General features: G+C 34.7%; 1 protein-coding gene across 6 annotated transcripts; it reads right to left on the bottom strand.

The window, feature by feature from the left end:
- Window positions 1-7,876: 7,876 nt before the first annotated feature.
- Window positions 7,877-12,780, bottom strand: LOC137725739 (TMV resistance protein N). 6 transcript variants are annotated; one of them, XM_088694692.1, is made up of 5 exons: window positions 12,637-12,780; window positions 11,826-12,333; window positions 9,352-10,456; window positions 8,880-8,997; window positions 7,877-8,626 (listed from the first exon to the last, which is right to left on the bottom strand). In XM_088694692.1, the coding sequence occupies exons 2-5, from the start codon at window positions 12,269-12,271 to the stop codon at window positions 8,601-8,603; spliced, it is 1,695 nt and encodes a 564-aa protein (XP_088550818.1). In that variant the 5' UTR covers window positions 12,272-12,333; window positions 12,637-12,780; the 3' UTR covers window positions 7,877-8,600. The 6 variants fall into 6 exon arrangements, with proteins under 6 accessions (XP_088550818.1, XP_088550815.1, XP_088550816.1 ...); XM_088694689.1 differs by having other exon boundaries at window positions 8,713-8,997; window positions 12,637-12,779; XM_088694690.1 differs by having other exon boundaries at window positions 8,713-8,997; window positions 12,643-12,758.
- Between the last annotated feature and the right edge of the window lie 823 nt (window positions 12,781-13,603).

Raw genomic sequence — 13,603 nt, 5'->3', positions numbered from 1 at the left:
CGATCCAAACCGTCAAAATTGTTTGTATATGCTTGGAGATCACATCAGCAAAAAATAACAAAAAAAAAACATTCAAAGATCAAGTAACGGGACAAAGCTTTTCAATGGTTATAAACGAAAAATTACGATTTAACGGTTATTTTAACTCCGATTTTGATGATTTTTTATAACTACACTCCTCGATCCTGTATGAATACAATGAATGAATTCGATCTTCAATTTAAAATATTTACACAAGTGGATACCACAAAATCTTATGTTATACTTAATAAAAGTATAAATAAACTCTAAGTGATAGTCAATCTATCGTTTTACGAATTCTCCAAAACTAATTTCAACAATCCAAACCGTCAAAATTGTTTGTATATACTTGGAGATCACATCAGCAAAAAATCACAAAAAAAAAACATTCAGAGATCAAGTAACGGGACAAAGCTTTTCAACGGTTATAAACGAAAAATCACGATTTAACGGTTATTTTAACTTCGATTTTGATGATTTTTTATAACTACACTCCTTGACCCTATATGAATACAATGAATGAATTCGATCTTCAATTTAAAATATTTACACAAGTGGACACCACAAAATCTTATGTTATACTTAATGAAAGTATAAATAAACTCTAAGTGTTAGTCAATCTATCGTTTTACGAATTCTCCAAAACTAATTTCAACGATCCAAACCGTCAAAATTGTTTGTATATGCTTCGAGATCACATCAGCAAAAAATCACAAAAAAAAAACATTCAGAGATCAAGTAACGGGACAAAGCTTTTCAACGGTTAGAAACGAAAAATCACTATTTAACGGTTATTTTAACTTCGATTTTGATGATTTTTTATAACTACACTCCTTGACCCTATATGAATACAATGAATGAATTCGATCTTCAATTTAAAATATTTACACAAGTGAATACCACAAAATCTTATGTTATACTTAATGAAAGTATAAATAAACTCTAAGTGTTAGTCAATCTATCGTTTTACGAATTCTCCAAAACTAATTTCAACGATCCAAACCGTCAAAATTGTTTGTATATGCTTGGAGATCACATCAGCAAAAAATAACAAAAAAAAAAACATTCAAAGATCAAGTAACGGGACAAAGCTTTTCAACGGTTATAAACGAAAAATTACGATTTAACGGTTATTTTAACTCCGATTTTGATGATTTTTTATAACTACACTCCTTGACCCTGTATGAATACAATGAATGAATTCGATCTTCAATTTAAAATATTTACACAAGTGGATACCACAAAATCTTATGTTATACTTAATAAAAGTATAAATAAACTCTAAGTGTTAGTCAATCTATCGTTTTACGAATTCTCCAAAACTAATTTCAACGATCCAAACCGTCAAAATTGTTTGTATATGCTTGGAGATCACATCAGCAAAAAATCACAAAAAAAAAAACATTCAGAGATCAAGTAACGGGACAAAGCTTTTCAACGGTTATAAACGAAAAATCACGATTTAACGGTTATTTTAACTTCGATTTTGATGATTTTTTATAACTACACTCGTTGACCCTATATGAATACAATGAATGAATTCGATCTTCAATTTAAAATATTTACACAAGTGGATACCACAAAATCTTATGTTATACTTAATGAAAGTATAAATAAACTCTAAGTGTTAGTCAATCTATCGTTTTACGAATTCTGCAAAACTAATTTCAACGATCCAAACTGTCAAAATTGTTTGTATATGCTTGGAGATCACATCAGCAAAAAATAACAAAAAAAAAACATTCAGAGATCAAGTAACGGGACAAAGCTTTTCAACGGTTATAAACGAAAAGTTACGATTTAACGGTTATTTTAACTCCGATTTTGATGATTTTTTATAACTACACTCCTTGACCCTGTATGAATACAATGAATGAATTCGATCTTCAATTTAAAATATTTACACAAGTGGATACCACAAAATCTTATGTTATACTTAATGAAAGTATAAATAAACTCTAAGTGTTAGTCTATCTATCGTTTTACGAATTCTCCAAAACTAATTTCAACGATCCAAACCGTCAAAATTGTTTGAATATGCTGGGAGATCACATCAGCAAAAAATAACAAAAAAAAAACATTCAGAGATCAAGTAACGGGACAAAGCTTTTGAACGGTTATAAACGAAAAATCACGATTTAACGGTTATTTTAACTTCGATTTTGATGATTTTTTATAACTACACTTCTTGACCCTATATGAATACAATGAACGAATTCGATCTTCAATTTAAAATATTTACACAAGTGGATACCACAAAATCTTATGTTATACTTAATGAAAGTATAAATAAACTCTAAGGGTTAGTCAATCTATCGTTTTACGAATTCTCCAAAACTAATTTCAACGATCCAAACCGTCAAAATTGTTTGTATATGCTTGGAGATCACATCAGCAAAAAATAACAAAAAAAAAACATTCAAAGATCAAGTAACGGGACAAAGCTTTTCAACGGTTATAAACGAAAAGTTACGATTTAACGGTTATTTTAACTCCGATTTTGATTATTTTTTATAACTACACTCCTTGACCCTGTATGAATACAATGAATGAATTCGATCTTCAATTTAAAATATTTACACAAGTGGATACCACAAAATCTTATGTTATACTTAATGAAAGTATAAATAAACTCTAAGTGTTAGTCTATCTATCGTTTTACGAATTCTCCAAAACTAATTTCAACGATCCAAACCGTCAAAATTGTTTGTATATGCTGGGAGATCACATCAGCAAAAAAAAAAAAAAAAAAACATTCAGAGATCAAGTAACGGGACAAAGCTTTTGAACGGTTATAAACGAAAAATCACGATATAACGGTTATTTTAACTCCGATTTTGATGATTTTTTATAACTACACTTCTTGACCCTATATGAATACAATGAACGAATTCGATCTTCAATTTAAAATATTTACACAAGTGGATACCACAAAAATCTTATGTTATACTTAATGAAAGTATAAATAAACTCTAAGTGTTAGTCAATCTATCGTTTTACGAATTCTCCAAAACTAATTTCAACGATCCAAACCGTCAAAATTGTTTGTATATGCTTGGAGATCACATCAGCAAAAAATAACAAAAAAAAAACATTCAGAGATCAAGTAACGGGACAAAGCTTTTCAACGGTTATAAACGAAAAGTTACGATTTAACGGTTATTTTAACTTCGATTTTGATGATTTTTTATAACTACACTCCTTGACCCTATATGAATACAATGAATGAATTCGATCTTCAATTTAAAATATTTACACAAGTGGATACCACAAAATTTTATGTTATACTTAATGAAAGTATAAATAAACTCTAAATGTTAGTCAATCTATCGTTTTACGAATTCTCCAAAACTAATTTCAACAATCCAAACCGTCAAAATTGTTTGTATATGCTTGGAGATCACATCAGCAAAAAATCACAAAAAAAAACATTCAGAGATCAAGTAACAGGACAAAGCTTTTCAACGGTTATAAACGAAAAATCACGATTTAACGGTTATTTTAACTTCGATTTTGATGATTTTTTATAACTACACTCCTTGACCCTATATGGATACAATGAATGAATTCGATCTTCAATTTAAAATATTTACACAAGTGGATACCACAAAATCTTATGTTATACTTAATGAAAGTATAAATAAACTCTAAGTGTTAGTCAATCTATCGTTTTACGAATTCTCCAAAACTAATTTCAACGATCCAAACCGTCAAAATTGTTTGTATATGCTTGGATTTTCGAGTGTAGATATAGTACTTGAACGAGAAATGTTTTAATGTTTTGAAGTAATATTTATGTGGCAATGTGTGGTATGTGCAAATTTTTAAAAAATATATTTTTTTCTTAATGGGTCATAACGGGTCATAACGTGTCGGGTCACTTTACCCGTTGGGTAAAGTGACACGACAACGGGTAAAGTGACCCGACCTGTTAAGGACCCGTTAAGATAACGGGTGTGACACGACACGACCCATTAAGATGACAGGTGTTACACGAAAACGACACGAACACGATAGACACGACCCGTTTGCCAAGCCTAACATTAATTAAGTTAATAAAAATTTTAAAAAATATTAAAAAATCAATTAAAAATCTGAAAAAAAATGATTTTTTTTTAAAATTATAATATTAAATAAAATAATTTTATTTCTATAAATGCCTTAACATTATCTTCCATCTTACACCACATTTCAATATTTTCGAATACGAAAATCTATCCTCAACGATTCTAAATAGACACTGACATGTGGTCCGACGGAATTGGTTAAAAATCTATTAAAAAATCTATCCACAAAAATTGTACTTTTGGATAATAACACATGGCATGACGAGATTGGTCAAAAATCCTATCCGAAAATAAAAATAAAATTATTTCTTTTATTATTTTATAAAATAAAAACTACTAATAGTTTAATACGAATTGCCCATGTTATTTAGTTTAGGGGTGGAGATGCACTTGAGCATTTACTATTCACTTCAGGTAGTTACTATTCATTTAAAGGGATTGAGTTGCCTATTGCCCAGGGAGGCTTCCGACACTGGAACTGCTCTAAGTAAGTCTTCAATTGAAGGTTAAACCGATGGAAAGCATTTGCATTTCTAAAATCAACGAGTGAAACCTTGGAATTGAAATTCATTACCAACTCCAAAGGCCAAGACAACAGGGAGGCGAAATCATCTTTTTAAAACTTTTAAAAGCTAACTAGAGGCGCTATTAGCCATTTAGTACTACGGTCTCGTGGTATTCCTCTTTCACTTGTAAGTGAAAAAAAAAACGGGTGGAGTTGCTCTTAGGGTTCATGAAACATTGGTGGCCATCATATTATTCAATTTCTGAGAAACTATATAGCAACTTCATGCTTTAACATGCAATGTAACGACCCGTTTCAAAATTTACGTATAAATTGGTTAAAATTACAAAAATAACCCTAAAAACGGAAAGGTTGACTTTCGTTCGTCGACATGTTAGAAAATTTCATTTATTTTATTTTTGTAGCTCTAATCGATACGAACGTGTTGGCGCAATCGAAATCGAATCCAGAGCTAAAACGAAGCTTTTACAATTTTTGAACGTTAAGGGCATTTTGGTAATTACACTAGTAGAGATATTTCTCCACTTCGGACCTCTACATGGCTAACACGTGGTGCTCCTTTCCCCCATTTTTGGTACCCTTTTCACCCTACTCTAGTGACATCTCTTTCTCTCTAGAACTCTCCCTCTTTCTCTCTCTCGTCTCTACTTTCTTCTCTCATCTCCAGTGAACACACACACACACCCACACCCACACCCACATACATATAGACAATAACCACACCATCATCACCATCGTATGGACTTTTTCTTCTCTTCCTCATCCCTCTCCAATCTCACTCTCTCTCTTTCTTGCTCGACATTGTAGCACAGTTACTATGCTTGCATTTCACTGGCGAGTTCCGTAGTTTGTAGCTAAGGTAAGCAACCTAAAACCCCCTTAGATCATGTTTTAGGTTAGATTATGGTAGTTTTGAGAACTTTGGTGACATTTGAAAGCAGAAACAACTTGGTGAAACATTTTTCTAGTTTTCCGACTAATGACCATATGTTGCAAGCTATTTTTCAACCGATCTCGACCTCAACTCAACCCCATCTTGGTACGACTCAAATCCTTACTCTCTTAGCGTCATTTTGGTTTTTGAATCATCGCAAATGGTGTTCATTTGAGCTCGAACGGAGCTCGGAAAGTATTGCCCAGATTATGGCCGAATCCACGGCCTGGAATAGGGTCTACCCGACCAGTGAACCAAAAACCTAGCCCAATATCCAACCCAAACCTTTGGGCCAGATCCAAACTAATAACCCAGATTATTAACCTAGTAGCCTAGGCCCAACCCATTAGCCCTAAACCGAATCCAAAACCTATAACCCAAGCCCAGACCCGACCTAGATTCGATCTAACTAGGACCCAAACCCAACTTCTTGGGCCTGCGCATGGGTGAATGTCATGGTTGGCGCGTGGAGCACTTGCGCCTCTGCCAGAGGTATTGTGCTCCGCAGCCATCCACGGTGGCACCAACGACTTTTCTGGTGAACTTTTTGGCGACCCATCTCGGCGCGTGGCCTTCTGGGTCGCCGCCCCATGGCGGCACGTGTGGTAACCTGAGGTCCCTCCTTAGGTTATTTGACGTGCCAAATCCTAATCCGCTGTTTGTTTTCCTAAATTCCATCATTTTAGTAGAGTTTTATTAAATGATCTTCATTTGTGTTGAGGTGCATTGGTTGGAAGTGAACTCGTTCTCCCTAGTTCTAGCGGTTCTCCGGTAACGGAGTACTTGTGAGTGGACCCCTTCCTAAATTTCATGTTTTTATAAAACATTAGGCTTGCATGCATTTCATATTTCATCAATGAAGCATAATTTATAATATGTTTTAAGGATTCCCATATTTATGATTTATATAAATTGCTTTTATGGAATATTTTTGATTTATCAAATTTATCTTTTACAAAAGGTTATAAATTATTGGATTCTTGTATATGAAAGTCTATGGCTTTCGAATATGATTTTAATATACGGATTTATGAGTATGTGCTATCATGGATTGATGAGATGAGACTTTGAGCTTTTGAGCTCCAGATTTGGATATGAGATTTTTGAGGTATGGATTTCGGTGCTTATCTAGCGGTTTATCATACAACACATCCACACAACATGGGTATGTAGACGTCTATGGCCATAGGACACAGTTGAGGAGATTTATGATATACCCCCACCTTCACTGGCAACATCAGTGTCGGACAGCTTCACTAGCCACCACTAGTGTTGGTGTGTGATGTTATATATTTCTTCTCCAATGTAATCCGGAGTCATACAACTTCACCTTCGGGTGATGGGGCCTAACATGTTTCTTCACTGGCGTAACCCAGTGTCGTATAGCTTCACCTTTGGGTGATGGACATGTACTGCCTTCGAACAACAGTGATACCCCTAGAGAGTACAATATTGATGAGATTTATGGATTTGCCTTTGGGCGACGATAGCACCATGATTGAGCATTGTTTTATTCATACTTGTTTTTACGAATGATTGCATGGCATGCTAGAGTTTTTGGAAAAACTTTGTATAAGTAGTATATATGTGTTTTCAAAACTCGTGGGGGGGGGGGGGGGGGGTTAGTATGTTCATAAAGAAAATGGTTTTCGTATTACTAGTATTATTATAAAGTCATGGTCCACTCACCTTTGTTGTTTTTGTGCCCCCTCAGGACATAGTGACAAGGAGTACGACCTGAGCATTGAGGTATTTCCCTACCAATGACCTTGCATCCCTCGACTTGAGTATGGTTCCCTTCTATGATCATTTGTTACTTGATGCTTACCTTTCTCTAGCATTTTTTGTTTAGTGGTATGCTCTGAACAATGTTAATACCGTGCAGATATTTTACTTCAAAAAAGCATCAGAAGTTTACAAATTCTAGGAAAAACAAAATTAAGTGAAAGCTACCTCACCTGTAAAATTAAACTTAATTTCAGCATTTGGTCCATTATTGCCCATCTCAATATTACATTTCAATAATTTCTACAGACTCATCACTTCCATAGGCTTCATACTGATCACGTCCACTGCTTTCATCACTCGAACTTGTTTCAGACTCATCAATTGATTCTTCAGGCTCATAACTTCCACTAGCTTCATGTGTTGTTTTTCATTGATTATATGGTTTTGTAAATGGATTTTCTAGAAAATATTGAAGAACACGAAATGAACAATGGTGGTTTTCTGTAAAGGAGAGTACGTTGCTCTCTCTATTTCATTCCTTCTCAGTCTTAGATCCGGTTGCAAGGGAAGCAATCACACTTATGGTATGATGGAAGAAAATGACAAAATAATACCGTTAGAGCTCGCACGCTTTGCTTGTGTGAGCAAGCTCATTTGCAGCTCACGGTGTCACTTAAACAATATAACAAACTTAGGACAAATGACACTCTCCTTCGTTCAGATGTTTTAATCCTAACCATCTATTACAAATAGCTTATAAGGTTCAAACCAAGAACACTTGTTACAATTCGAACCACACTATGATGTAATCCAATCCATTCATGAGCATCATACACCATTCTAAATCCACGCAGTGACACAATTGATTTGGAGAAATTTATACAAGTTCTGATATCATTTTATAATCAATTGTGTCATTGAGTATCTCATGTCCCTGGGAAGCTCAGAAAACTGCCGAAGAGATGTGCAGCCCCATAGACTAAACCAATTAGAGAGTTTCACCTTACACTTGTTGCTTGGAAGTTTCTCAAGGTCTTTGCAATAGCTAATATTTAAGTAAGAAATATTTTCGTTAGACCAAACTGATTCGGGCAACTCCTTTATACCACTGTAAGATAAATCTAAGTATTGAATATTTCCTGGCATCTCTGGAAGACACTTGACACTGGTGCAGCCTCTAAGATCAAGATGAGTAAGCTTGTCAAGATGTTGAATATACCAAGGAATTTCAACCACCCTTGTACAGCCACGGAGATTTATGTTCACAATTTTTAGACTCCCAGAGAGATTTGGAAGTTGAGTTAGATTTTTAGAGCATGCCAGATCAATCACTTCTAAGTTCACAAGTATCTGCAACACATTAAATAGAAATATAAGAATTTATAAAATTTCTACACATCATTTGATACAAGAATTAAAATAGGCATATAATATACCCGGTCTTCTTTCCAAAGCTTCTTAACTTTGCTAAATGGCATATGAAGCTCAACTAGATTTTCGGGAGAAAAATTTGAAGGCAAAGGTTCCAGTGAATAATAAGGCCAGTAAAGATAGCGAATAGAATCGGGAAGGTCTAGAGAAATGGTGAAATCCCAGTAATTACCAAACTCATCCACAATTAGCATTATTAGGTTACGCATCTTTTTGAAGTCTACACGTTTCGATCGCTGCTCTTTAATCTTAAACCAATTAACCCGTATGGCTTCAACAATTGGAGTTTCCTGACAATAAGAACAAAGTTTAGAAGTGAATATATATGTTTTTAACAAGTTAAAATGTAATGCACATTTGGAAAAAGAATTCTACAAAGTTCTAGAGTATTTGCGGTGGCAATGCTGTACAAGTGTCTAGTAAAATATCCAAAGATAATTGTATCCTCCTTTACTTGCCTAAAAAAACAAACTTTGTTCAAATTTCAAAGACTTAACACAATAAAAATTCAATCAAATTAATTTTTTAAGAATTTGAATTCTTTATTATAAATGAGTTTTACTTTGGTGCATTATCATCTAAAGTTTGCTATTTATTTTTTCTAAAAAAAGGAAATAAAAAAATTGAAAGCAATTGGCTCTTACTGTGTTACTCTCCAGTACACAATTGACATCCTCATCAGTGAACAACCTTTTCCGTTTACTAGGATCTTCAATACATTGTTCTTGAACTATTGCCCTTCCCATTTCTTGTATCAAATCGTGCATCTCTATGGTTTCATAAACATAACCTAGACAAACTGATATGAGAGACATATCAACGAGAACTCTAATTCCGATTGCCGCAAACCGTCCACGGATAGCTAACATTTTTTCTACCTCATCCACTCTCTTCCCTTTATGAAAACATGCTATATCCAAAAATATCTCCTTTTCATTTCTTCCCAATCTGTCATAACTTAGTCTCAACAGTTTATGGAGCTTTTCGTTGGGAAATGCTTTCAATTTGTCCAATTCATCTTCCCAGTCTTCTTTTCCCTTGCAATTTAAGAATGAGGACCTTAGAAGCTTAAGAGCTAAAGGATTGCCCCCGGCACAATCCACCGCCTTTTTTGCCATCTGCATATAATCAGTTCTAGGAGTATTGTTATTCTTGCAAGCACGCGAACAGAAAAGCTGAAGAGCGTCATCCTCTTTTAATCCCTTAACCTCATAGATCTTATCCTCTTTAACAGTTTGCCTTAGTGTGGCCCTATCTCTACTTGTGATAATGATTCTACTTCCAGTGCCATATCGAAGACGCTCGCCAGCTAAATGTTCCATTTGCATTGAATCACTCACATCATCAAGAACAATGAGGACCTTTATACGGCTGAGCCTATCTCGAACAAAAGTTGATCCTATGGATGGACCTTCTTCCTTTAATATCTCTTTAAGAAGTATCTTTTCCAAGTGATCTAGTCCATTTGTTTGTTCTGAGTTCTCCCTAACATTTCCAAAAAAACAAGAAGCTTCGAATTTAGAAGAGAATTTGTCAAATACAGTTCTAGCAAGGGTGGTCTTGCCAATACCACCCATGCCCCAAATACCTATAGTGATGCAAGCATCTTGTGAATGGATGCTCAATAGCGATTCAATTTTCTCGATTCGGCTTTCAATTCCAACCAGGCCTTCTAAATTGCATGATGATTCATGATAGAATTTGGTCGAAATATCCTCTACAACTTTCTTAACCAAATCAGCATCCGTCCTGGCATATATATATATATATATGTATGATTATGTAGAAAAAAGCAATAGTTAGTCTTAAAACAAGTATTTGTGCTCGTGCGTTGCGATAGGTCGAGAAATTTGTCATGCAAATACAGAAATATATTAAAAAATTTAATGCCATATATTTGTGCAAGAACAAGAAATCTTGTTTATTCTCTCCTCCAAATGTTAAAGTAAATATTAAAATATAAATACTTGTCTTCAACAACTTTACAACTAAGTGTGCTTACACATTATAGCATTCAACCCACTATCTATTTGATGAAAATGAACTTGCCTCACTAATGGGGAAAATTTGGAAAAACAACCAAGTTTTGCCCATATAGAATTATAGCCACAATTTTTAATTTTATGATAAATATAAACCAAAACTTGATATGAAAGTACTAATATACCCCTCCATTTTATGGATTCTCACAATAACCAAAACACAAACCTATAATATTGCAAATTTGAATATATATAGAGAGTTTTCAGAATTTCCACATTATTTTTCGCAAATTGGCATCAGGTTGAGAAATTAATCTCTTATCACTCTTTTGTTTTCAGTATTGTATGTAACCTTTAAACTACCTTCGGAGGTCTGCAATCTTTAACTACACCTTTGAATGTCTGCAACCTTTAAACCAGAATAGAAGCATGAATTTAAAAAAAAAAAAAAAAATGGAAAAATGAAACCCCTTTAAGTAATAAATCTTTGAACACTAATGCATAAATAATTAGAAAGCACAAAGCTCTGAAAGTCAATAAATTAAACTAGCAAAAATATCATATAAAGGAGTTCAAGGTGCAGAAATCCGAAGGGTTGCAAAAATCGTGTTCCACCGGATTTCTAATCCCCACGTACCGGATTTATAATCTCCACTACCTTTTTTTATCAACTACCTTGTTTCTTGCAGAAATCCGGAAGGTTTGACCCCTTTCTTTCTATTTGCTTCTTAATTCATGCTTTGATTCTTTCTGGTTTAAAGGTGCATAAATCCCGAAGGTTGCAGAAACTTTGAACAAAAAGGTGCATAAATCCAGAAGGTTGCAGAAAGTTGTTCAAAAGTTGCAGAGAATAATCTAAAGTTCCAGATACTTAAGTGGTCACAACTAATTACAAGCATGGCCAAGGAATAGGGCCACCCCTCCCAAACCCACAAAAAAAAAAAAAAAAAAAAAGCAGTTTCGTAATTAAAACTAAATTCCCCCCCCCCCCCCCCCCCCCCCCCCCCCCTTCTCTTCAATTGTACTGTATACCTCCCCAAGTTTTGGAATAGAGTACAAATCTTAAGCACAAATCAAAGAGTCAATAGTTTAAAGAAAATTTGTAACTTTAGACAAGTTAAGGGATGAGTTATTACCCATATTTTTGGGACTCAAAGCCAGATAGATTGGCTGCCGTCCTCAAAGCATCCCTCCACTTGTGCACCTTGTCGAGTCTGTCCTTGAATCGCTTTTCATGTTGAGCAAATGCATCTGCATAACTCCCGTGTTGTTTTCGTAGATCAGATGGATCGATGTCGTAGAATACGGGTATAACCTTCTGGCCATATTTTTTCTTGCATTTGAGTATATGCACAAGTTCATCCAAACACCATGTGGACGAAGCATAGTTTTGTGAGAAAATGACCACCGAAAGCGTGGATTTCTCGATTGCCTCTAGAAGGGCAGGTCCGATTTCTTCCCCTCTCTGAAGTCTGTAATCTATGTAGGTTTCAATTTTCTTCTGCTCTAAGGCCTGCTGAAGATGGCTGGTGATGCCACGGCGGGTGTCCTCACCTCTGAAACTGATAAATACATTATACATTTCCGGACCAGGGGGGATATTAGATTCAGTACCATCATCATCGTCATCACCAGCAGCAGCAGCTGCAGCAGATGACGGAGAAGAAAATGTTAACGAGCTGCAGCACATGTTCAAGATAGTCATGATACACTCCATCTGTTTCTGTGTTTCTATGGAGGCACTAACAATGGACTTGTAACTTCTAAGTACAAAAGAAGAGAAAGAAGCTGAGTGTTTGATAATATATCAAAGAAAGAGAAGGCATATTTTAAATGAAAGAGATTTATTAAGTTATTGAAAATAGTATGGTGCTTCGGAGTATCGTATACGGTATTTCCTAGAAAATCATCAAAGAGATGACGGAAAAGAAAAAAACCCCAGCTCACCTTTACCTTCCGCTCCATAAAAAGTTCAACGCGTTCAGACACATGAAGAAAGACAAAATTAAGGGAACATCATCATCAGTTTATATCTTTTGATCAGCAGAGCATCCAGTGCAAGTTAATTTCGACAAGTACTAACCGACACCTGGCACGTCAAGGCAGCATCTAGATTATGCACTTTTTGGTGCCTTATTAGTTTAGAATGTCACAGTAACAATACGTGTTGTAATTGAAAATAAAACCAATCTAAAGCATTGAATTCGTAAATCAACTAGCTGATACCTTGAAATAGAGAAAACCCACCTCCAAATCAGTTTTGGTTGAATCTGACTTTGAGGAGTAAGAAAAAAGGTGGAGGAAGAGAGGTAAAGTGGGGAGGCTGGCAGTGTGAGGGGAGGAGTTGGCTGGGGTCGTGGCTGCTGGTTTTCCAAGCTGTTTTTTTATTTTGTCAAAATGGTTTATATGGTGTTTGCTATTTTATACCAGCAATATTGGAGGAGAGGGAAATTAGACATTAAACTTTGTCCTCATATAATTCATGTTTGTGGAAGAAACATAGCGGATGCAATAACTGAACTGAGGTACAGTACAATAACAGTTGTATTTTGTTTTCACATTTTCCTAAATATGTTACAAAATACATGTAGTATAACTACATGTCCATTAAGATCCCTAGAGGATCATCGTTGTGATTACAACTTGTTTAGAAAACAAAGTTCATGGAAGAAACAACATCTTAAGTTCAATTGTCCGCAAACAATATCATCGAAGTCAAGTTTGAGAACCTTGGTCGAATGATTTTTCAAGCCCAAAACACAACTCTAATTGGCTTGTTTGTAAACTGAAAATTGAAATCTAGATTTTGGTAGGTTAGCTTAATTAGCTCGATTTTGGTTGAGCTCGAACTTATGTTTTGCTTGACTTAATGAAAATTTAAAAATAATAAAAATAAACAAAAATAATAAATCAT

The sequence above is a fragment of the Pyrus communis genome, chromosome 5 (assembly GCF_041283825.1).
Source record: "Pyrus communis isolate YQ-2024b chromosome 5, ASM4128382v1, whole genome shotgun sequence".
Taxonomy (NCBI): Eukaryota; Viridiplantae; Streptophyta; class Magnoliopsida; order Rosales; family Rosaceae; genus Pyrus; species Pyrus communis.
Note: the sequence above shows the minus strand (reverse complement) of the source record. Positions and strands in the feature narration are given on the sequence as shown.

What these genes read in the sequence shown, in the direction of transcription:
- LOC137725739 (XM_088694688.1), bottom strand. Translation starts at nt 12,406, where the DNA reads ATGGAGTGTATCATGACTATCTTGAACATGTGCTGCAGCTCGTTAACA. An exon ending in TTTGAGTCCCAAAAATATGG is followed by an intron (nt 10,457 to 11,825) that starts GTAATAACTCAT and finishes TATATATGCCAG; the next exon opens with GACGGATGCTGATTTGGTTA. An exon ending in AGCTTTGGAAAGAAGACCGG is followed by an intron (nt 8,627 to 8,712) that starts GTATATTATATG and finishes AATGTGTTGCAG; the next exon opens with ATACTTGTGAACTTAGAAGT.